At 38.3% G+C, this 26,335-nt stretch overlaps 2 protein-coding genes across 3 annotated transcripts in view; one reads left to right on the top strand and one right to left on the bottom strand.

The window, feature by feature from the left end:
- Positions 1-2,383: 2,383 nt before the first annotated feature.
- SLC16A14 (solute carrier family 16 member 14) lies at positions 2,384-9,486 on the top strand (the record flags this gene model as incomplete). The annotated part of the gene is made up of 4 exons (XM_080349725.1): positions 2,384-2,645; positions 3,507-3,650; positions 6,660-7,652; positions 9,338-9,486. 4 exons carry the CDS (start codon positions 2,384-2,386, stop codon positions 9,484-9,486), a joined length of 1,548 nt encoding a protein of 515 aa, XP_080205851.1.
- Positions 9,487-10,435: 949 nt separating this feature from the next.
- The window catches only part of FBXO36 (F-box protein 36), a gene marked incomplete at its 5' end in the record, with an annotated part of 27,792 nt that continues 11,892 nt past the window's right edge, over positions 10,436-26,335 (bottom strand). Inside the window, 3 exons of one of the 2 annotated variants that reach the window (XM_080349902.1) lie at positions 10,436-13,063; positions 16,942-17,114; positions 21,580-21,688. In XM_080349902.1, the coding sequence (XP_080206028.1) occupies positions 12,872-13,063; positions 16,942-17,114; positions 21,580-21,688 (474 nt within the window). In that variant the 3' untranslated portion in view covers positions 10,436-12,871. The remainder of the gene's footprint in view (positions 13,064-16,941; positions 17,115-21,579; positions 21,689-26,335) is intronic. The other variant, XM_080349903.1, reaches the window with a different exon arrangement.

The following is a 26,335-nucleotide window of genomic DNA, read 5'->3' as shown; positions in this document are numbered from 1 at the left end:
GGCTCCACATTTAATCCTGACTCTGAATCTTCTCTTACGTAATTTTCATAGAATTTTGTATTCTGTTATCTAAGATGTACTGTAATATCCATTATACATTTTCATTAATCTTACACAGAGCATGTATAACAGCTTGCAATTTTCCTTTATTCTGCCACTTCTCATTATTTCCCATTACCATGATTATTCACTATCTTTATTACCTTTATGCAGTTAGTATTGCTCTCTCTTGTGAGTGGACTGAATCCTCCCTAAGTATCATATAAGCTACATCAATGGGGGATTGAGCTCCAAGTACATTAATAGGAAATAGTTGAGATGTCATCTTTAAGGCATAACCTCTGTAGAGGAAGGATGAAGTGTAATTTTGACTAAGGCTATCCCAGGCTGTCCTATGTTCAAGAAAAGTCTGCACCACTGCATGGCTCTGAATTGCTCCCCGCTTTCCTTTCCCTCACCATGTGTCCAGTCCTGCCTCAGACACCCTGCAGGGCCTCTGGAAAGACCTGTAAGCATAATCCCCCTTCTCTCTGCCTCTTGATTTGGAAATAAAAAGCCAGTAAGTAATTTCAGTATGTGTTGCCACTGGTACCCAGGTGTAAACTCATCAGTTGGTCCCAGCGTATCTGCTCATGCAGCAGGTGTTAAATGTGCACAGTTCTTGTTTTTCCTCACTGTGTCACCAATACTTTCCATGGCCGCATTAGGGCTAGTGGCAACGTAGTCCATAAAGAGTATCCATCTATGAAAAATTTGATAAAAGAAGTACAGCATATTTTAGCTCCAGTTCACTGTACGAGGCAAATCAGCGTGCTTCTGGAGGAACCTACGTATTCAAGCTACACATAATTACCTGTGCTGCAAATAAGGCATATATGGCACTTTCCTATGAAGGTAACTTACCCAGCAGGCAGCTTGCAGAGGTTACGTGTATGGGCAGGTGTTCACTGTTGTCTGTGAAAGAAATGGTAGCTCTGACCAGTCAGCTCTGACACTGTCTACGCAGTAGTGTGAAATACTTAAAAGGCCTTCTCTTTAGGTTTATCTAGGAATAAGAAAAAAGCAAGATAGTTTGGAAAGGTAATCATTTGAGAAGCAAAATGCACTCATTATTTGAAGACAAGAGCCAAAATTTTCAGTTAGTACAGAATCTGAGTTACTCCATTCACCTCCAGTTTTCAACAGTGAGGAGCCAGCCCTGCGGCACTCCTGAGGGCTCAAAGAACGCATAAAGAACTTTTAAAAACATCTTTTGGTAACTTTCTTGTGTCTTTTGACTGTTGTGAAGCTGTTGTCTCTTTTTATTTCTTCAGAGAAGAAAGGAAGACAAAAAATTACTATCTCTGGTAATTTGTTATCATTATATTTCTAGTCTCCATGGAAACTGATGTGGTACTCCTCAGTCGGGTAGCATTTCAACATGTTGCAGCAGAAATCAGCTGGAGGGAAGACGGGGTTCTGCACCTTGCCTGTTTATCAATTAAAAATGGTTTTGAAATTATTTTCATGTTGTGTTGCAATCTTCACTTAGAGCAACAATGGAAGAAATCAGAGCAATCAAATTAATGTGCTGTGGCTCAATCCTACGTACACCTATGCACATAACTCTGCTGCACAGTTTGATTCTGATAGGCATTTACATTAATTTGGAAGAATTCTTTGTTTTTAGCAGGATTATATGAATTAATACTGTGGAAACTGAAAGCATAATAGCAAACTGTTTGTCAAGTTGTCTCTAATAAAAAGCTTGCCAGAAAGGTAGTAACAAGGCCCTTGTAGTTTATGTAAGCAAGGCATATTGAAATCAAGTACCTTAAATCTTTATCTTTCTATTTTCAGTCTTGTTGTTCCACTACTAAGAAGGAAATACATCTCAAAACTGGTTTCCTCTGAAAACATATGGTAACTTCATCTACCTGCTTCTTCAGGATTTCCGTCTTTTATTCCAAACTCTATCAACTTTAACACAAAGCTACATAATCTTACTGGGACATCAGAAGGGGATACAGAGAAGGAACATACAGAGAGAGACCTGTCTCTTTTGGTGACCACAGTCAACCCATGAAGAGTGAGTGCACTCAGCCACCTACAAGTAAGTAAAATATGTAGTAATGGAAACAGTGCAGCCTACTGTCAACCTGTAAATACTCCTGCATAGACAGCCATGATAATAAGGTACACAAAGAAACACATTAATTAGAGAATTTTCTAAGCATTTTACATTTGCACAATGAAAACCCAGAATTCACTTTATAACTGCACTAAACCACAATGAAATATGGTAGTGATTTATGCTGTTCCCTGTAAGTAAACTACAAAATCTGATCATTTGTATGTATTTTGAGGGTATTTACTGCATTTCTTTCAGAATACCGTGGAAAAAATGTATGCTAGTCGAGAGGATATTGGATATGATTTTGGAGATGACTCGAAAGTTGGAAGTAAGCCGGTTAAACCTAATCCGAACATTGATGGAGGATGGGCTTGGATGATTGTACTTTCGTCTTTCCTTGTGCACATACTTATCATGGGGTCCCAAATGGCCCTTGGAATACTCAACATGGAATGGCTTGAAGAGTTTAATCAAAGTCGTGGCTTAACAGCGTGGGTTAGCTCCCTCAGCATGGGCATTACACTCATTGTAGGTATGTTCCAGCATAATTTATTTCAAAACTACAAACATTTTTAGAATATGTTTGCCACTCATCCCTCAAGTATTTTCTTACAGTTTTCCATTTTATTAGCAGAGCTGCCCAAGTTCTCCTGAGTTGCCTTTTTAAAGTCACCGGGACAAATTTTACAAGTTAGAGGGAGAAAGGGAACAAGAGGGAAGACGATAGAGAAGACAATTACTCCAGGAGACAGCATGAGCAGGAAAGGATGCCTGTGACTTCAAGGTCTCACTAGAATTAAGAAAACAGCTGATCTGTGAAGCTTGTGGTCCTCCCTATACTCCACCTGGGAGGAGAAGATGTTGAGTTTGGACAGTTTATATTTCAGTTTGGCAGCTGAACTAAAAGTTATTTTTTAAGCTGTGGTTGGATCAACCCAAAATCATGTATGGAGGGGTATGTTTGTGTATATACGTATATACACATCTCTATCTCCCTAAATTAAGATTGGAAAAAATGTATTTAGGTCTGCCAAAAATATACCAGTGAAAACGAAATAAAATGTTTACTTTCTAGTTAGTTGTGAAAAAAGCCTGCACTTACACAGCATTAGTATTGGGAACAATGGTTTCCATTTCTTCCTCTATTTAAACTGTGGCTTCTTCATGGGGCAACTTTGATATTAGGTTCTGCAGGTATTTGCTAAGTATTGGTCGGTTGGTTGAATTCTTCTTTCCATGATTTCAAACGGTAATAGGGAAAATGATCTGAATTGAATGAGTAGCCTCATGTTTAACATTTTATTTAAAACATTAAGAATCTTCATGTGAAAAATTACTAAAAAGTGTAGAGAATTAAATAAATAATTTAACATTTTTTCATGTTTTTTAACAGGTCCTTTCATTGGTTTATTCATCAGCATGTGTGGGTGCCGCAAGACAGCTATAATTGGAGGTGTATTGAACGCCCTGGGTTGGATACTGAGTGCGTATGCCTCAAATGTGCACTACCTCTTCCTTACGTTTGGAGTGATGGCTGGTAAGAGCTGTACCCTTTCTAAATTTCTGCTTATATATTGAATATAGTCAAGCAGATGGGAATATATACACTCCTCTCAGCCCTTGCTGCTTTTCAGAAAGAAACCAAAATACCAGACAAAAAGGCAGAGATTATATAGAGAATTTAAAGAGGGCCGAAACCCCTATTTTCAGAAGAAAACACAAGGCAAAGTTTTCCATGAGGTGGAGAAGTGAGATGCTGTAAGTCTGACCAGAAAACCAGTGTAGAGATGCCTGAGGTGTTTCCTCCAGCTCCACAAAACCTCCATTCGCCATCACCTCACTCACCATCTCCTCCCTCATCCATCGCCGCCGGCCCCGTCCTGTCACTGCCGTCCCCTTGCTCATGTTCACCTCACCCACTGCCACCTCGGGCAAGTTTCTGTCATGTTCGCATGGCCGTTAGAACTCAGACCGCTGTTCGGTGGCCGTCTCCTGCCGTGAACAGTTCTGGGCCTCCATGCAGTGCTTGTGGGCTTGCTCATGGCTCCTGTTCTCGTGTTGGTGACCCACTGTGCCAGGTGTCCTCACAGTACATCCCTGTGATCCCAACTTTGTACCCCCTGGCTGCAGCTACCTGCTGCCCCAGCTCCCATTCCCAAACCCCCCTCACCTCAGCTTGGTTCTCCCAAATCACCGTCACCTCAGCTTGGTTCTCCCAAACCGCCCTCACCTCAGCTTGGTTCTCCCAAATCACCGTCACCTCAGCTTGGTTCTCCCAAACCGCCCTCACCTCAGCTTGGTTCTCTTAAAGCCCCCTCACCTCAGCTTGGTTCTCCCAAACCGCCGTCACCTCAGCTTGGTTCTCCCAAACCCCCTCACCTCAGCTTGGTTCTCCCAAACCCCCCCTCACCTCAGCTTGGTTCTCCCAAACCCCCCTCACCTCAGCTTGGTTCTCTTAAACCCCCCTCACCTCAGCTTGTTTCTCCCAAACCCCCTCACCTCAGCTTGGTTCTCTTAAACCCCCCTCACCTCAGCTTGGTTCTCCCAAACCTCCTCACCTCAGCTTGGTTCTCTTAAACCCCCCTCACCTCAGCTTGGTTCTCCCAAACCTCCTCACCTCAGCTTGGTTCTCTTAAACCACCCTCACCTCAGCTTGGTTCTCTTGAACCACCCTCACCTCAGCTTGGTTCTCTTAAACCCCCCTCACCTCAGCTTGGTTCTCCCAAACCCCCTCACCTCAGCTTGGTTCTCTTAAACCCCCCTCACCTCAGCTTGGTTCTCCCAAACCTCCTCACCTCAGCTTGGTTCTCTTAAACCACCCTCACCTCAGCTTGGTTCTCCCAAACCGCCCTCACCTCAGCTTGGTTCTCCCAAACCGCCCTCACCTCAGCTTGGTTCTCCCAAACCCCCTCACCTCAGCTTGGTTCTCCCAAACCCCCTCACCTCAGCTTGGTTCTCTTAAACCGCCCTCACCTCAGCTTGGTTCTCTTGAACCACCCTCACCTCAGCTTGGTTCTCCCCCCAGATCCTCACAGTGTTCCCCCCTCACCTTCTGCCCGCCATCTTCATCCCAGTTCCACGGGCCCCCCTGCCCACAGCGGCAGTGTGGGGGGCAGAGGACCCTTCTGCTCTCCCACCTGTCCCCTGAGGCCCCACGGGGGGAGCGGAGCGGGCCCTGCCGCTGCTGTGGGTGCAGGGTGACAAATCTGTGAGGAAAATGAGTGGAGAGGGTTGTGGCTCTGCACTTACCCGTGAGGGTGGCATGCCTTTGCATGTGGTTAGACTATGTTTTGCTATGTAGCCCATGGAATGAGAAGATAAAGCAATTTTTAAAATGCGTTATTTCTGGGGATACGCAGAGGGCACAGCAAGCACTACCTGAAGCGCGAGCCTCAGCGTGCTGCCAGGGCGCGGGCAGGGAGCCCGCTGGGGCACAGAGCTCTCCTCAGAGCGCGTGGCTGCCTTTGGGGAGGGAGACCTTGTGCAAAATAAAAACCTGATTATATATTTCCACAGCAAAGAAATAAATGCTTCTGATAGGCAAAACAGGTCAGCTCTGTCCACAGTACACTGCCATGGTGTTTAGGTGGGGTTTTTTCAGGCTTTGCTGGAATAACAGCTCTTTCTCTGATCTAGCTGCATGCAGCTACGTTATCAGCTATTTGGGAAAACTTCTAAGCCCAAAACACTCTTCTAGATTATGATCACAGTGAATTTTGAAGCATCTTCTGCACACACCTTTCCCATTCCAAATCCTCTCTGTCAGGAATTCACTGTGAGAAAAATGGGGCAACTGTTCCCTTTAATGGTGTTTGCACAACTCTCAACACTTTCTACTTGAATTAGGTAACCTTAATACCCTGGGTTTTAACCATAAGTGGGGGGATTTCTACAAAATTAGAGATCTGCCTTGTAAGAATATGCCTGTGCAGGTGGTGTGTGGCCCTCCCTGGGCCCTCCTGGAGTGCCCAAAAGCAGCCATGCAGACACCCAAGGTGCTGCCAGCGCTCTGGCGCCCGTACTGGCTCCTGGACCTGTCTCACAGTCCCGTGGCTGCACGGCTACAAAGCAAGGGCAGAACTCAGTCTCGGCTTCCATTGCTGGTGAACTTAGACAAAAGCAACACGATGTGCCCACTAAGCCATGTCTGGTTGCTGATACAATCAGATGCAAGTATTACAAATATACTGATGTTTCAAAATAGGGTTTGTTTATGTTGTTGCCATATTAGCCATCGCTGATTTATTGTGGGATGTTTGGGGCTTTCCAGTGGTGTTATGCTGAACTGAGGTACAGGTTTTTTCTTCCACGTGTTTCATTTTTTTCCAGCAGTTAAACAGCAGTATTGAGTTCTCACTGGAATGACTATTGCAAATTTTGGAACGTACTATGAGACAGAAATGAAAGTTAACATGAGAATTGAATATTTATTCTCGGTTTTACTATTATGCTTGTGCAAAAGTTAGGAATGAAACAGATTCATTTTTCACTGCTTTTTATCTTGTTGGCAATAAGTTCAGATTGACTTTGGTTTTTATTTTCGTAGGAGTTGGAAGTGGCATGGTGTATCTGCCTGCAGTGGTCATGGTGGGGCAGTATTTTCAGAAGAGAAGAGCGCTTGCACAAGGACTCAGCACCACGGGAACGGGGTTTGGAGCTTTCCTAATGACTGCCTTGCTGAGGTACCTGTGCACCGAATACGGGTGGAGGAGTGCCATGTTCCTCCAGGGCGCCATCTCCCTCAACCTTTGTGTCTGCGGGGCGCTTATGAGACCACTCTCTCCCAAAGATGTTAGTGAAAAATATGTTGTGAGAAGTAATAGTGAAGATAATAAGGCAAAAGCTCTGTCCCATTCTGCAGAGACTATAAAATCTAATGGACCCCTCAATGACGAACCAGAAAAAAAAGAAGAGGCGACAAATGAAGAAGCACTTGACAGTGTTCAGCACACAGACATTGGAGATAAATCTAGAGGTGGAAGGAATATGTACGGACTGCGCATTCTTAAGAGAGTGAGCCAGCTGACAGTCACGGTCAGGAAGGGCTTTGCAATATGGTACTCCAGCTACTTTGGAGCTGCATCACTGTTTACCAATAGAGTATTTGTGGCCTTTGTAATTTGGGCTTTATTTGCCTATAGCAGCTTTGTCATTCCCTTTATTCATCTTCCAGAAATAGTCAAGCAGTACAACTTATCTATTCAGAACAATATATTTCCTTTGACATCCATTATAGCCATTGTTCATATTTTTGGTAAAGTGATCCTTGGAATCGTCTCTGATCTCCCATGCATCAGCACGTGGAATGTCTTCCTCATCGCTAACTTTACCCTGGTCACCTGCATTCTCACTTTGCCACTAATGCACACATACATTAGCCTGGCTGTGGTTTGTGCTCTAATAGGATTTTCTAGTGGGTATTTTTCTCTAATGCCTGTTGTGACTGAAGATTTAGTTGGAACTAAACACCTTGCAAATGCCTATGGCATCATCATTTGTGCCAACGGAATATCTGCATTGCTTGGGCCACCCTTTGCAGGTAAAAAGCTCAAATTTCTAACCAACAGATGTTTGTATTATAACCGTGTGACTTGTTATATTATTAAGCTTTCTTATGTTATGAACATGTGTAGTTAACAAAATTACAGCTGCTTCAGAATGGGCTGCGACATCCAGCTTTACATTGTACAAATTCACAGATCACATCTGATGGGTACCCGCTCACTATTCACACACTGCAAATTACCATCCTTGCAAATAACCTCAAATCTATTACAGTCTGTCATTTCAAGGGTATGTTTCTTTAACATTTTTTTTTTTTTAAATGAGAAAGTTGTAACCTATTTTTATGTGTTTTGTGTAGTATTTATACTATACATACTCATGCCTCTATCTAGATTAAAAAATGATGATTAGTTTTCAGGGTATGCAGGTGTTTGTACCATAGTATTACCCCCAAGAAGTAATGAGTGTGTTTGGGTGTCACTGCTCCAAGCTGCCAATGGATGTGTTGATTTAACTAACTTAGCTTTGCCTTCCTTCAGCCAGAAATGCCTACTTTGGGGACTGCTCATCATCTCTTTACTGCCAGCCACAGCAGAAGGCAGATGAGTATATATGTTATCCCGAAAATTACTTGGGTTTAAACAAACATTCATTATAAATTTTCTCATAGAAAGCGACAGGGAAGCACAGAAGGTGTACAGGTACTGACTGTCAATACTATAACCAGACATGGGCTTTTGCAGAGATGCAAATCGTAAGAAAGCAGTAGGAAACCTTGAGAGTAATGGCATGGCCAGCCAGGGCTGGCACCTGAACGGGAGCCTTGAGCAGCACAAGCAGCCCAGCAAAGCAAGGGCGCCCTCACTTTCTCTCCCCTCCGCTGGGTGAGCTGACATGATTTAGAAGAAAGCTCATGTAGCGCCCTTGAAACGCAGCAGCGTTTTATTCTATCGTATATTCTTCCAGCACCTCTGAGGCTGTGCTGAACACACCTTTGTATTTGGTCATTAGTAATGAAGCCAATAGGGTGCACGTAGTTGAGGTAAAAGAAGCTGATCTTGAGGTTACACCGCAGTGCAACCAGCGCAACATGATGGCACGTTGCTCTTTTGGGTTCTCAAACCTTTCTGAAGCAACTGTATTTTTGCAAAGGAATTACGGTTGGAATGAGAGTGATTGCAGTACTGAGATGGTATCTCTTGGAAAGTCTTTTATCGGTATGCGAGTCTTTGGGAAGGCTGTTGGGAATGTGTTCACGTGCACAAGGCACGGCAGGGGAACTGGCCTGCACTGTGGGCATTGCACAAAGAAAACAGTAGGATGGGAGAACTAATTGGTTTGAGATTCCAAAATGTCTATTTTAAAGTCAGACCTGTGATAATAACTTGTTTGAAAAATGTACAGTTTTAGAGAGAAGGTTGCTTGGCTTCTTAAGATGACTCATAGCTAGAATCCCATTTTAAGACTTCTATGATATTAAACAAGAAATAGGTTTTGCACTAGTTTTGGGTTTTGGTGAATGAACATGCGATTTTGTTAATAGATTTCCATTTGTAGCATCTGGAGGAGGAGGCAGTCACCATCTACTTTTTTCCACAAAACATCTACAGATTTGACTGAAATTACATGAAATAAATGTACAGTATTTTTCATATTTTCCCATTCAGCGTACCTTGTTGTCAAGCTTTGTAACAAACGTGTTTTGTCTTTGTTTTGCAGGTTGGATCTATGACATCACACATAAATACGACTTTTCTTTTTACATATCTGGCTTGCTATACATGGTGGGAATAATATTTTTGTTTATACAACCTTGTATTCAAAAGAAACAACCAAAAGAAAAATCTACAGAAGAGGCACAAGTATAGAACAAATTCCAGAGGTTTTTTTACAGAATTGTTTGTTTCCATGTTCCTGTTGTATGACAGTATGAAGAGGTTTTTCTTACGGAACCAACCACATGGAGCTGTACTTAAGTGAAAAGAAAATGTGCACCAAAATGGTAATAAATTATGAGAAATATGCTTTTAAAATGAGTTAAAATCTTTTACTTTAGAACTAGCCAATATAGAGATTAAAAGGACTTTGCCAGTCTTCAAAATTGGAACAATGCTAGGAGCCTTTTCCTCTTGCTTCTTTTTTAACTTTTCACCACTAACCATTGGTGAAAGTCCATTGACTGCAGTGCAGTTACTCCTGGTTTACACGAGTCCTACAAGAGAATTTAATCATAATGTGAACAATTTATAAAAGTCCTTCCTAATATATATTCTGTCTGATAAAAGATTAGTTACTGAGTATGAGAAAATGTTTGTATTTCTTACCTGGCTAGTCAAGTATGGTTGAAATGTGAGTACAATAATTCAGTTAATTCAGTGTATTAAAATTGCTGTCTCTGTGATGCAAAACTGAAGAAAAGTTGTTATATTTTTCTGAAATGACTCTATCCTTCAAGGATTTTTTATTTTAGGTTTTTTTTAAGTATCAACTGCATAATAAAGTAGGAATTCTCAATACACAGGCTGCATTGTAAATGCTGTGACACTTAATGCACCTGAGATAAAACAAACATAAAAGCAGAAACAGGCAACATATTGAAAATATTATTGTTACTCACAGAGTGGAAAATGTTTCCAGAAACAGTCTGAAGTTTGTGGTTGCTTTACCAAATTAGAGGTTTTGCAGAACTTGCTAACATTGCCATTGACTCCTCCCATGGGACTTGTTTGTCAAGTAAACAGTACTAAAGAGTTGGGCAAAATTGGCAAAATATAATTTTAGAAAAAAACTGGACCACAGCATTATAAATTTTGTTACAGTTAATTTAATAACAAAACCTTGTTACATTATGAGCAGTTGCGTTGCTGCTTATCATGTACACCATGAAGTAAGACTGGTCACATTTGAGATGTTTATTCACTAGAAGATCAGAAATGCAGAGCATCCAAGAGCTAAAGACTGTTTAAAATATTCAAATAAGATCTCATAAACAACATTAAATGCACGGTAACCAATGCAGAATGTTTAGTATGGTGGTGCAAGACAAACTTTTTTCAGCTTTGGCATGCGAGTCTGGTGTTAATTTTCCTATCAAATAATAGTAACTGTATCTTTTTTTCATGCTAATTCTATGAAAGTCTTTCCATGACAAATGAGGTTCTTAGTTTAATACTGACACATGCTGCTGGAACACTTTAAAAGCAACTGATACTATTCCATTTTATTGGACAAATATTCAGTATGCAACAATGTCAGTATACAGATCTTTTTATAGCTGCAAGGTTGGTTAAAAAAGAGCTGTGAACCACAAGTCGCATTGCTCTATATTGCAATTCACTGGCTTCTTAGTTTTGCACTTCTACAGCTGTGGGCAGGGACATACTTTAAAATAGATCACTGAAATGAGCCAAGTTAAAAAAGAACACCTTAAGAAAACTCCATACTACTTAAAGATTTAGATCAGTTCATTCATATAGGGTAGTTATGTATGGCCTTTAAAAGTGATATTAAACAACTGAGGTGGCAGTGAACTGCAACACGCAGTGTCAACACACAGTCGGTATTAATAATTCCTTAAAATCAGCTTTTTATCATAAGTGAAAAACATATGATGTCTGCAATATACCTTTCTACAGAAGTCCTTACTGGGCCATATAACGGGAACAAACTTACATTACCCAAATTTCACTTTCTCTTCATTTACTAATTAAGTTCATTTTTTAAGCTTAAAAATGAAGATTATCCTGCGAAATGATTGTTCTTATTTCTTGTGACGGATGGGACAGGTACATGGTTGATCAAGGAGAAGGGAAGGTGGGCTGACAAAGTTGAGTTAAATTAAGATTTTCAATTAATATTTGCTCAGTCCGTATTGGCTGGCCTAACTTCTGGTTTCTGAACTTGAAACTGCCTAAAGCTGTTATGAAAAAAAGAGGGTCTGTTGTCTAGTAGTTCTGCTCACATACTGTAGTTCTTAAAGTCATCTCTCTAAAGCAAAATTAGATTTTATAGTTTTTTTATTACACAGAACAGAAATTCTATGAATATAGTATTTTATGCACGTAATTTGTATTTGTCATTGTTCTAAAAGGAAATAGTCACAAAGAGAAAAGAACATACTTAAGGTTTTTTTTTTCTGGGTATCTACAATCAGCACATGCTTCAAGAACATTAATATATAGTTGTAGAACAAAATATTATTGATCTAAATTAGCAGATTTTATGAATTAAAATACTGCTTTATAAAGAAACAGAATAAGAACCCTGTATGCATAGTTTTAATCAATTTATAAAATTCAACACTTAACACGTTAAAAAATTGTAAACTTAATACACTCTACAAATATTACACTATTATATAAAAATACTGCAATCACTGTTTTTAATACTCAAGCCTTACATCGGGTGAATGGCAAATGATATATTAATTAACTGGAACTTCAGAGTAATAATATTTGGCCTCTGAATTACTGAAGATGATTGTTGGAGCAAGTCAGTCATGTAAGAACAGCCTTAGTCTTAACACTCTTTACTATTATAGCAAATGTCTCCTATCAAATATGCAACTCAAACAATGGAAGTCAAGTAGTTTCAAATGTTCCTGCATCAGCAACATCAAGGAAAAATGCTGCCTGTATACCATTCTGCTGAAGTGTCTCAAATGTGATTCCAATGGATTGCCCAAGATGAGGACAACAATTTGATCCGCAATGTCAATCACCAAAGAAGTTTCTTCTTGGTGACAAAATTATTATTTGCATGAAGTTTAAATAATTAATTTAAAAATATTTAAACACACATCAAACTCTGGAACTAGCTACGTGTGACTTGTCTATAAACACTGCAAATTCACCATGGTGGATAGTAAAAACAGTCATTAGCAATTTTTGTAGTAAGAAATGATAATACAGTTTCCTGTACTGATGACAACGTCATAGCATCTGATGGAAGACATGGGGCACACATAGTGTATATAAAAGATACAGAAGTCAGAATGAAGAAGTACAAAGAAGGTACAACCTCTTCGATTGCTAGCAACTGTCACAATACTGACCATAATACAATTTCATGATGCCCAACATATTAAACATTCTATTAGTTACATGTTGCTCAGAGTAAGACAAGTTTTGTTTTTGCTCTTTCAATCCTTAGAATAATCTGCTTTCCCTAGTAAAGCAGAAAAGTCAGTATGTCTGACCTGATATACAGCAAATCCACACCTTATAACAATTGTTTCAATAAAAAAATGCATCTTTATTCAGTCAGGTTTTTGTTCTGAGCATCTTGTTTTTGCCTCCTCCTTCGGAGCTGCACCTGTAGCTGAAGCTTGTTTGTGAAGAAGAATTGTTTCCAGCCTATTTCCTGCGCAAGTTCTTTCATTTCTGGTGTAATTGTGCCACACAAGTTCTTCACAATATTTTCCCATAGTGCATTACTGTTACATACCTGTTTTAAGAGAAAGTAGAGGCATAAAAACATAATTTGTCTTATTAATTGCTGATTATTATACTACACAAAACGTGTTTGGATAACACAGACACCTTGTATGAAGGTCACCTGCAGCACAAGCTGCCCACCTATCTTGAAAGACACAGTATTAGTTAAAACTCACAATGACATCAGGGGAAGTTTTTCCCAGTGTTGCCAATGCAAGATACTGCATGTTCTTCTGTGAGAAATACGAGACGTTTCTTCTGGTGTATCAAAGGCCTTTCTGCTGCACTAAAAGGAGCTGTAATGCCACATGCTTTCCTGGTATGTACTTCATTGTCCTGGATTCAGCTGGGAGAGTTAATTTCTTCCTAGTAGCTGGTACTGTGCTGTATTTTGGATTTAGTATGAGAAGAATTTTGGTAACGCAGGGATGTTTTCATTATTGCTGAGCAGTGCTTACGCAGAGTCAAGGCCTTTTCTGCTTCTCACACCGCTCCACCGAGTGGGCTGGGGAGGGGACATGGTGGGGACACTGACCAAAGGGATATTCCATACCTTACAACATCATGCTCAGTGTATAAGCTGGGGGAAAGCTGGCCAGGGGCTGCTGCTCAGAGACTGGCTGGGCATCCGTTAGCAGGTGGTAGGCAATTGCATGACTTGTTTTGTGTATTCATTTCTGTCTTATTAAACTGTCTTTATCTCAAAAATCCATGAGTTTTACCGTTTTCCAATTCTGTCCTCATCCCACTGCAGGGGGTGAGCAAAGGGCTGCGTGGTGTTCAGCTGCCTGACGGGCTAAACCACGACATTCATATAGCCCCACTAAAATCAATGAAGCTGTGCGAGATTATGCCAAAGAACTTGTTAGGACGTATAAATCACATCACAAATTGGTTTTCAAGGTAAGAAAAGGCAGCAAATTGCATTTGGACTTCTTAGACGAGAAATGCAATTTTAGGAGCCTTTTAGAAGCACTGTAAGGATTAAGCCTGTTTCTCAGGAGCTGCTTCCCTCATTCAGCGTCACTCCATAACCAGAATCAGGTGGAAATATTGCATTATAAACAGGAAGAAAACAATTATGTAATTTGTTAGATGACAGAACCATCACAAAAAAAAATTAGGAAGATACTCTGAGTATATTATCTGCCCATTGTAAATTATACCAGAGCATAATAACATTGATTCTTCTCCCAAATGTTCCACTTTTCTAACGGTGTAACTGCAGAGACCTAAGTGGAGTTGCACTACATCACCGCAATGTGAGTGGCTGGAATGCCTGTCACAAGTAGTAACAAAAATAGCAAAGCAAAAGTCGTGGTATAAGTTCTGGTACATGCTGCTGATGTAGCTGGATACCTTGAACTATTTAATTCACTGACTACAGCAAAGCTGTATCAGAGTACGTGTGGTCCTGTTTCTGTTGTTTGGAATTGTGAGAGTGATCACACTGCAGGCACACACAACATGCTATCAGATTCTAGCAAAGGAGAAGCAGGATTATTGGGGGGAAATCACTGCAGAAGTCCTAATACAAAAATATATGCCGTTTTAAAGTTTTCTTTAAATTTCTGCTTGGTCTCTAACCATTCTGTTGTTCCTATTAAAAACGGACACAAGTTTATAAAGATAGAGACTGATTTTTAGTATAAGACTGTATTTCCAAATACAGTGTTCTATTAAAAAATACAGTAAGAAAAAAAAGATAATCACTGTCATCATTGCAGTTTTCTTTCCGTGCCGATGGCTTCTGAACTGCATAACAACAGCGAGCTCTTCCTCACTCTAAATGAGAACAAGCCTGTGCCGGGGCAGCGCAGGGGGCTCGTCCTGGCCCTTGGGCTGGGAACCGGGCTCCCTCTGCCGGGAGCAGCTCCTGGGAGTGCACAAAAGTGGGATTTTCCGTTCCGCAGTTTAATTTTGCCTATCCAAAGACCTCATACAAAATAAACTACATTAATCCTATCCTGCGCCTGTGCTGGGAGACATCACAATACCAAAGTTTGCTGAAAAAGTCTTTGGAAAACCCACAGAATGCTCCACCAGTGGTGTCCATGTTAGGACTTCTGTACGTTGTTCCTTTTGAGACGGAGCTTCTTTTACAATACCTAAAAATAGTACTTAATGAAAATCTAAAATACTTTGAAAAGCATATTGAAAGTGTCTGAATAATCTGGAGAGCTGGATTTATGCTCAGAACCACACAGAGAAATGCCGTGCTTTGGGTAACAAATGAAGATACCTTCTAGTTCAGCCTACGAGGCTGCATTGGACAGGATGGATGTACAGAGCCCTTCACACTCCAATTTTCAGTCCTGAGTGCAGAGATTGTTCTATTTTTCCCTATTTTAAAATACGAATATGCTGTCTTATAATTCCACATAGAGCAGCATTCCAGTCTACACATAAATTAGTCTGGAAATTAAAATTCACAGTATTGGGGCAAAGTCCTTAAAAATACTACTGAAATCAGAGAAAGAGGGCATGGCATTACTAGTCGTAATAGGTTATTTAATTGTGCCAATATCTTATGTTTGGTATTATGAAAGTTATTTTTCTAGGATTTCCTTAAATTCCAGAATATCCAAGGCTTTGTGTTAAACTAATGAAAAGTTTACTGCCCTCCACGGTTCCTCGTCTTACTCCACTCAGGCTCTGCAAATGACGGATCAATTCCAAATATACTAATAAATAATTTCCTGACCTCCCTTCCAGTCATTCTCTTCCTCTCCTTTAGTCCTTTTTAATTCTCTTATCCTCAGCTGATTGTTTCCCAGTCACAGTAGCAACTGTTTCTTCTTCAAACTGAAATAAAGCCCAGAACTCAGCATGCTTATCTACTTCCACCTGCCCTTCATCTCTAAATTCATTACATGCTCTATGTTCCTACCTCACCATTTTCTCCTGTTCTTTCTTTACACTGTCTCCTATTTCTTGTGCTCACCTGAACTCATTCTCGCTAAAGCACATGTAATGTCTTTGTAGCCACACCATAGGAACGGAAGTACAGCCATGTCCTCTTCAACTGTCAGCAGTCTTACATAGAACTTTTATTGAAATTTTGGGCTACATGACCTCAGAATAATACAAACCCTGTGAGTAATCTCCTGATACAATTTAGAGATGTACACTCTACCAGACGCATGTCCTGTTTTCCAAACTAAAAGGTTAATCTGTCTCTCTGAAGTCTTTCAGAGAGTATCTAGCTGTCACATCAGACCCAAGCTGACTAAACCTGTTTTTAATCTTCCTCCTAATGTCTCACCATTACTTATATTTTCAGTAACCGTATAACTTATAACTTGTCAGGCTTCATTCTAGGCTCCTACGGCATCCCTGGGGATAAAAATCAAATTCTTTTTAATATGCTTCTCTTCCTATTTTTCATAAGCTAGAACCCTTTTCCCCCTGTTTCCTTGTGCTCCTGTCTTTTGTCAAACACTTAAAATGTAAGCTGTCTAGCGATGACAATGATTTCTTGTTTGTTAATGAGCCTGGCATAAGGAGATCCTAGTCCGTGCTTGAGGTTTCTAGACATTACAATAATACAAATCATAATGCAAAGCATACATTTTACATTACAAATACTTAATCCTGGAAGTAATGCATAACACTCAACCATGGGTTCCAATGGAATTATCTGGACCATTGTGTTTATTATATGTGACAAAAGTCTGCATGATAAGAACAGTCTCTCTAACAGCCTAAGATCTAGTTTTTATTGTACCCATTCAGCTGTTTGTATACAGATGATTAATTTATTGTCTCAAACTTTAAGAAAAGCAGACTGATGATTATATCAAATGTGAGATGAATCAAAACCAACATGCTGCACAGCAAAGCTAACCATTTCAAAATAATTTATATATACATATACACATATTTTACCATTTTAAGTTTGCGTGAAACTTGAGAAAGCCTGGCAATATCTTCAAGGTCCAGAAAGGAAATGATGTACACGAGCAAAGCGACAGGAAGCCGTTCCAGGAGGTCATATTTACCTTGGCACAGATTGAAAACATGTTCCAGAATGTTGGCACCAAACACTATAGCAATCTGAACTGTGATTAAAAAAAAAAAAACCAAAAAAAAAATTAAAATTAAAAAAAAAAATCACAAACCTAAGGGACAACAGATTTGTAAAAGCCTGAAATTTCTTCCCGATAAACCCACATTATTCAGATACACCTTTAAAAAAAGCAGAAAAGTCAGCTCATTTTTTTTAATGTTTTCTAGAGAAAAGAATGTATCTTACATTGAATATTAGTAATTTACAGTATTTCAATTCATCTTAAGAGCTGCTAGTGACATCCAGGAAAACTGAGCAGTAAAGCAAGTCTCTAGTTAAAAAACCTGTACATTGTCTAACATACAGCACACTCTTGTCTCAGCTGAGGAATATTAACAGCAGCAGCAAAGTCGAACTGAAACTTGTCCAGACCCATTTTGTCCACTTTTCCATCCACATATATATTTACTTACATAAAGACTGTGCTGTTTATTCAGGAGGAGGTTAGTAAACCAACTGAAAAAAAGTACTTTTGGGGGAAATGATGGCTCTGACATGAAGAGTCCCTGCAGTTCTGCTTCTTATCTCATGTAGGTACAGTTAACCCACTAAAACGACATGGACAACAGTTATCTTCTACACTGACATGACTTTTTTTGCCTCATTCACTCTGTGATCCAGTACAAAGCCAACTTCTTTTTCTGTAGATCCTTAGTGAGCTACTCCCCATGCTGCATTTATACAGTTGATTATTTCTGCTTCAGTAGCCAACTTGGAACTTGGCCTTTTGAATTCAACACTGTTTCTTCAGATCATTTCTCTATTTTATCAAATTGCTTTAAGAAAAATACTAGCTCATTATAAAACAGGATCCTGAATTTGATTTGTTACACTTCTAATAAATGATCAGTGGTAAATTTTGGAGCAGCATGTTGTTTCCTAAGATCTGATGACATGTATGCAGTCATCCTGATTTGTAAAGAACGTGGTGGGCTTTTGTTTGTTTGTTTTCTTTTGTTTTCTTTTGTGGGGGTTTTTTGTTTTTGTTTTCCTCCTCCTTCTCTCCTTTTCATACAGGGATGCAAGGATTTAAGTTTAAAGCAAAATGAATGGTTTTTGTATTATGAAATTATTCTAATACATCCAAAGCTGTTTTTGTTGTTTTGGGGATTTGTCTCTTTTTTTTTTAAACCAACTAGGTCCTATCGTCTCATGTATGTTAAAGTCATAAAAGGAGAGAGAAACAGAATCATAGAAGTTGAAACTATACTGATTATAGGCAGCAAGTGCATCTAATTTTGATGCAGCAGTTTTTCTTTGAAAATATTTTGTTAAAATTACTTACAAAACTGAAGCTCATGTGAATACATTTAAAAGAGCTTTCCAAATTACAACATTTCACTGTTAAGATGTTAAGACTTTTTTCTTCTCTTTTTGTTCCAAATATTCTTAATTATGTAGAAGGAAGCTACCACCTTATCTTCTTCATGCCTTTGGGTAGATGGTCCAATACTGTTCAAGCTCTTTGCTGCTGCTGCATTGTACTGCAAATGCAAACAGTTCACTATTGATTCTCATTTGCTTTTTTTGCTTTCCAAACATCTCTGTTCTATATTATTGGTAATTTTCCTCAAGTTCCTTATGCAAGTACAAAAATGTTATACACAGTCAACTGAAAATTGTCTGGCTGATTTAATTCAAGCTGATACATAAGAATGATCCAAATCTTTGCATACTAGGAATGACACTGATAATGTTTTAGCGTGCATCTACTTCATGTTGAATGATTAAGCAAGCTACCACACGAGTATTTACTGCTCATTGAGTTTTTCCTGAAAATTATTTATTTCTAGAAATAATAGTGTGACCTATTTTGGCTATTTTATGCCTTATTTAGCTGTATTCGTCTTGCTTTACAAAGGTATCTGCAGCTAATGATGAATTTACTGTGAAATTATACTGCATTTCAGAGTTGTGTTTTTTTTTAAATCAGTAAGGATAACTTAAATATGATTCCAGAATATGTATTTGTGGAGAGCTACAGAAAAAAATTATCTGTGAATACTTAGGAGAAGACAGCAGCAAAGCTCCTCTTAACAGGAGGTGAGAAGGAGCTACAAGAACATCTGATTGTGTGGAACAGCAAGAGCTACGAACAGACATAATATCAATATAACAGTACAACTTCTCACAAACAATAATTTATATTCATAATACTTCTATTTATATTAACATCTTTTCTGAAAACAAAATATTTATATTTTATATTAAAATTTTACTAAAAATCAGAGGGGAAAACCCCATGTATGATTTTAAAGACAATTATAGAAGGAGGAAGAAGTGACTAAATGTTAGGAAAGAATGGCAACTGTGGCTTTCAATTCTTCCTATGGGATATGAAAGCTCTGAACCACCAATAACAAGAAAAAGTAGGCAGATCTTATTTGTAACCTATTGAAAACACATACGATATCAGTAGAAAAATGCATGTTAATAATAATCTAACTATTTGAAGCATTGTACCTGGGCAATGTAAAGTAGAGGTTTTATTGTGACATATTAATATCAAATGCCACAGGAAAATCTTACAGTATAAGCAACAAGTAAAAAAACCACAAGCTAAAATCTTCACCAATATACATTCACATATCAAGTCTACTTTTATGAGATAAACTTAAAAAATATTAAATTTTGAAAATAGAACCACTAAAACCTATTGCTAAGATTCAGCTATAAAGTCTATGTACTTCTTGCAAAAAGTAGAGAAGATGACTTTGAAAGTTCAATTTTATAAAAGCTGATAATCAATTTAGTAAAATTAAAACATGGGGCAACTCTTTGCCTCTGCTAGTGGAGCTATTATAAACACCTACTGCAAAAAAAGCATCGCATATTTAAAGACTCCCTGAGCCAAATTCAACAGGCCATCCATTTTCTATTGGTTCATGATGCATTAATTCCTCTTCTAGTAAAAACAAGTGGCAATAATCGGAGTTAAAGATTTGTTTTGTTATGGACTGTGAGTGCTGATGGAAACTTTTTCCATGGCTTGTGCATCTACCCAGTTGCTTGAGCTCAGAATGTGCAGCCTCCCCATCAACAGGGCACAGACAGCAGGCACGTGCAGCCTCCCTAACCTTCACTGTTCACTTGAAACGGGCCAGCTGCAGAAGTTATAATGGACATCAGAAACACAAACCTAAACATAGAAAGGCAGACCACATTAACTTACCAGGGCTAAAAATCTCTTGACTGTGCTGTAGGAAGTGTAAGATTTTAATAAGCAAAGCATAGGAAACGTGTTGGTCTTATTTCAGAGCCTAAACGAAGATACACTCCAGTTTACTCTTGAAAACAGGTATATTCTCTTGCAGAAAGTTTCACCCTCTCCCCTACCACCTGAGATTCATATACTTCTCAGGAAAGCAGACCTCCTCTGCCTACGTGTGAATAAGATGACGTCTACCAAAGTTGTTGATAAGGAAAACAGTACTTCATTTGGAAATGACATCTTTCAAGTTCATAATAAAACCAGGATACATATGAAGTCACATCTCTAAGTAAATGTATGTCTGTACATAATCAGAATACAAGAGCAGCTTATTAAAAGCAACAAACAAACAAAATGAAACAAATAGAAACCACAAACCCTCACCAATGCAAGGTGTTTGAGTGCTACCTAGTCTCTTGGGCTACAAAGCCTCAGATCTCAATCCAGTCCCTGCAGGCCCATTTTCAAACTAGGTCAGAGCTCAGACCTCAGCTATTCATTGCATTTGCTGAATTAATATGTCTTTGGCTTAGCATTTTCAGGAGACCATTTCCTCTGTGAGCCATGACCAACTGTATCTTGTGACATGACATCTCTTAAAACTAATCCATTACTGAGAACCAAGATTAAAAAAAGATGCAGAGCAATCACTACTTGGGATACATAGTCCCATAGAAGCCTGGGAAAAGCATACTTACTTCAGCTGCTCTCCGTGGCCAGTCTGTTGGGAGTAGGTTGGAAAACAGCTCTATAAATCTGCATTTTGAGGTTTATTTAGTGGTGTTCCCACTGACTTTGTTTTTCGGGCTGTATGCTCCTAATGTCATGTTGAATTTGTATAATCCTAAGTACCTGTTGCACTTGGTGTTAGTCATGTCAAATCAGATTAAGAATCCAGATGGTTCATGACACAGCCACAAAAACAAATGTGCTGGCACAGAGTATTATAAGGACTGAGTTATTAGCAATAAAAATATTGTTCTCTGGACTATTTTTGTGGCTAATACCTCTCTCATTGTCTTATAATGAAACTACCAGTATTGCTGGGATTAATCCTATATTTACACTTATTGTCATGTATTTTGGTTTTTCCAGTATTCATACATTAATTTATATTAATAAATTAATGCAAAAAAGCCTGTTAGCCAAAGCAATCACATCTTTCATGAAAGTTACTATAGATAAATATTGCTAGATGATTCCATTATATGTCACAGCAAGTTTGTAATTATTATTGTCATCTTACTCTGAAGAGATGAATTTTGCAAAAAATCCTCATGGGATGCGTATGTTGCTCCAGGTCTTGATTCACGACTTTCACTCCTAAGTGAGATTTTCCACCACCTGAAAATTACCTGGAATTGTGGAGTGGGGAGGGGAGGGGAAAGGGGAAAACAAAAAAGGAAGAAGCCATGATTATCAAGTACCATGGGATAAATACATTGCAGGACTCCAGTTGTGTAAATATTACTGCATTCTCAAAACAACGTTATCGTAAGAGATCAGACCACAGTTACATTACCAGTGGCCCTACAACACGCTTCAAAGGACAGTAAACATCCCAAAATGTACCTAAACAAGTGCAAAATGTTTTTACATACCAAATAAAATGTTCCCAACCCCTGCATGCAAATTGTTTGTAGAAACTGAAACACATTTAATGACATCTCAACTTGCAAACCTATAAACATTCTCTTTGTTTTTCATTTAGTTGCAGAGACACAATTCATCAGGCATCAAATTATGTGGTTAAGTAGAAATATCCATTCAACTGCTCGGGCATTCAAAAGTGGCAGTATTAGGAGTTGAAGTGTCACTCAGACATTTTGTTAGAATCAAAACTAATAGGACAGTTCAAAGCTCAGCACATAGATTGCTTGAAAACTCCAGAAAAAACTCTCCAGAAGTACACAATCAGCTCATATTTTCAGGGTCAGAAAAATAGAAGAAAGCCTGCATTACAAGGCATGCAACTGAGACAGAAGATTAATACGAATAGTAAATTATGTAGCTATGAAATGATGGGGAACAAGCAGCCGTGGGTATCAGTAATTATCCCAGAGTTCTCTTAAAACTTTACATATTTGCTTGAACAGCATGTCAGCTTTTAATATCGACTTTTGTTTTGCTGCTGTCACAAGAAAGGTGTAATCATGTCCCTCCCTCACACAAGTTGTTAGCAAAAATTATGTTCCAAGCAAAAATAGAATTCAGTTTCTGTTGTAGGCAAGGTTTAAAAAAAAATCTAATCTTACTAATATTAATCTGTTTTATTTCCTTCCATTTTACTGAGCAAAGTGAGGATTTTACATTGTTATCTGGAGAGGTGGATTCCTGACACAATGAGCGATAAAACTGGCGACTGAGAATATTAGTGAGGTGTACATTTCTAAACACATGCATATAAAAACATGCTCCTTAGAGTCTTATTTTTTTCTACTGGCACACAGAAAAGGAAAATTAAAAGCAAGCCTCGAGTTAACTGTCAATATGTCCCAGAAGACTACTCATGTATACTGACCAAAGAACACAGAGTTAAATTAACTATTACAAATCTTAGATCTGACAACAGTGGTCTACATCGCTCAACATGAAATTTAACTTTAGATCTCTCTTGTATTTCAGTATCAAAATGTAGATTTTAAAGTTGAGAAGCATTAAGTATCTGGAACTCCTAATGAGTTGCATTCATTCTCATCATTAATTTTCAAATTAAAGCTCAGATTCCAGACAATTTGCTAAGGCAGGCCCACACCAACCATTTCAGTATTCTTCAAGTCTTGCTTGTATTCTGTTGATAGCTCATATAGAGTAACAGTAAATAAGTTTGAATGAAGGCTTAACATCTACATTTGAATGTCAAATATGGCCACCTAAAATGTATTATTTTGATGTTTACTGTGGCTAATACATCATTATAGGGGTAATCAGAAATACTAAATCATATTCTAGTAGCATACATATAAAATAGCTTCTATTAACGCTCAGACATATTTGCAACACTCTGTAAAATAACCCATATTATGTGAATAAAAACCATCCTACTCAGTTGCACAGGTTTATTCTATTTTACAATACAGACAACCTTTATTCCTTTGCTGTGAAACGGTTGCCTCTCTGAAGGAAAAAAATCCCATTCATCCAATCTGTATTCTAGAATTTAATTTCAGAAATTAAAATTACACTACTGAAACACTTTCTATCAGCAGAGTTAACATTTCTGTAATGTTCATGCACACTACAGACCACCATGTTGCTACAATAACATCACTTAATATACTAGTGGTAATATGAAGATTCAATGCAAAAGAGACTGTAAACCACTTGTCATTCTGTTCCAGTCATGATCTTACTACCTGGGAAGGCTTTAGAACTATTATGTCTGCGGCTCACCGTGAGGATAACAGGACAGCAAATGCCGTACTGTACTTCCAAAAGCTCTATTTATCTCTAGCAGTGTAGGGAGAATCAGCGCAAAAGGCTCCTGCCATTCTTATTTGTGGAAAACATGAGGTGAGAATAAGGTCAGAACAAAACTGATATGCAAATGGAGAAACAAGAGACATCTTCCTACATGTTCCTCAGCTTGCATACCCTTCAAAATGGTATGCAAGAATACAGTATACTATAGGGGAAAAAAAAATCTTTGTTAAAGGAGAAAATAAATCCACTTAATATGCTTTCTCCGGTTCTTTTTTCATGTTACTGTTGGAAGTGATGTTTCTTAAAACAAAACAAAAACCAAACCCAACATTTCTCAGCACGGAAATGCCAAGAGTAACTGAAAAAGAAAATAGCCACTTGCCCCTAAAAACAATTGCCAAAAATTATTAACGATTACTGTTGCTTTCAACTTCTGAACTTTAATACCTAACAACATTCTTCAGATTAATTTTCTATATAATCTTATAGATCTAACTATATACAAATTTAGAAGTCTCATTATTAAGAAAAGCACAACTATGTTGCACAACAGATTCTAATCTTTTCCTCTGTTCCAGGTGAATGGCCTAAATCCCCCATCTTTCTTTTTGGCCTTGGCTTAGTCACTGCAGGCCAAGCTCTCATTCCCCTGTGCAGTCAAGGAGCCGTTGTGTCTTCTACCAAAAAAAGCAGTTACAGTCTCAGTCTTAGAGACTTGAGCTCTACTAGATCCCTTCTCCCAGGCTATTTTATCCCATATTCTATTACTTTTCCATAGATTAAAAAAAAAAAAAAAATCTCTGCTTTTGGCTGGGTTTTGTGGATTGGAGGAGACCATAAAAATTATATTGCCTTATTCTTTGATTTCAAATGTATTCAAATGCTTTTGGCCCTCCTTTTATCTCATTTTCTCTTGCAGAATATTGTTGTGGTTTTGCTATATTTTCAAATAAATCTATTATTTTTAAAGCATTCAATTTTCATGCACCTCAGTATAGAAATCACCCATTTCACCCTCACATAAAATCTTTAAAAAATAAAAGTGGAATAAATATCAGCCTTACTGAATCATCTTCAAGGAGATAACTATAAGATAGACATTTCTAAATCTATGATCTGTATACCTAAAAACATTTCAGTTAATTGATTGCTTAAGCTAGTATCAGCTAACCCGTTACCTAAAATTATACAAACCCAAGCTGAATTTCCAAGCCATTAAGAAGTCAGACACCTTCACTAGATTATATAATCTTTTTTTAAACTCTGAAATTAATTAGCACAGTAAAAACTACCATCTTACCTGCTTCCTTCATCTTTCCAGTCCCTGTTAGTGTAGATGCAATTTTACTTTTGAAAAAGCACTCCTGTCATAGTTTTTTCTATTCTTATTCTAAAATAGCTGCATCTAAAAGAAAGTTTTTCACACAGTTGCAGCTACATCCACACTGTACCTTTGCATGAGTAATAAAGGAAAATTTGAATAGGACAATAGAAACCTTCATGCTTGGACAGAGCTATGCTTGTTTTGCAACTGAATGAAGTTAGGCTTCTAGGTCACTTAAAAAAAATGCAAAATAGGTACCTTGAAATTTTACTCACTTTTCACCAAGAAGAGGCAAACATTTTATATCTAAACTATGGAACCAAGTAGCACCAACAATGCACAGCTATTTGCAAAAGAACTAAACCAAAATGTTCAATAACTTAGCACTAAACTAAATTGTTCAACAACTTTATGAAGAGCTATAGCAAGGCCAACCTTCTGCATTGACACTGATGCAGCTAAAGCAAATGCTGTTTTGATCCCTGAGGGATAGGCTGTTGAAGAACAGGAACACACATTGGCAATTGTTTCACGCAAGGCTACTAATGGCATATTGTGATTAACTTAAAAGCAAGAATGCAGATCTTGTGGAACTGAAGAATCTGTTAAGTCTCCTTTTTTCCTCCTGCCTCCAAAACCAACTAGATTCTTGGCAATGAAAATACATCCTTTGTTTAAAGAAATATTCCCACTGTGCCTTCATACAATGTAACAGGCAACATATAGGTATCTCATTAGAAGTTGTGAAACAGTTAAGGTTGGTTTTGAGTTAAAATTATAACATTTATAATGCACATAAAACTTAAGACCTACTTAAATTACTTATAGAGTAAATCTCAAGGCAGTGAGGAATAGTCATACAATGCTGTTAAGGTACAACACATATGAACTACAGACTTGCATGTTTCTTTGGAAAGATCCAGAAAGTAATAATGCCTTTCTAGCCTTCACAGCTTGCAGAACATAACAATCCAACTGTGCTACTTCCACTGCAACTGTTCAACAAACATTCTGTGGTCTTAGTTACATACTCCACAAATTATTTCATAACTACTACAATATATAGCACATTTGCTACAGTACTGGTGAAATATGGATTCAGGAAGAGTTGTGTGATTTGAAGTTTTTAATCATACAGAGAGATGGAAGCACAGAAGAAAACAGAGTTGACTTCTGTCTGTTTGCTTTGACTCTTTTTTTTTTTTTTTTTAAATAAACAAACTTTATTTTTCTGCTTGATTTTGAACATCTGCAA

This window comes from Nesoenas mayeri (assembly GCF_963082525.1).
Source record: "Nesoenas mayeri genome assembly, chromosome: 9".
NCBI lineage: Eukaryota > Metazoa > Chordata > Aves > Columbiformes > Columbidae > Nesoenas > Nesoenas mayeri.
The sequence above is the reverse complement of the archived record's forward strand: the minus strand, read 5'-3'. Positions and strand labels throughout refer to the sequence as shown.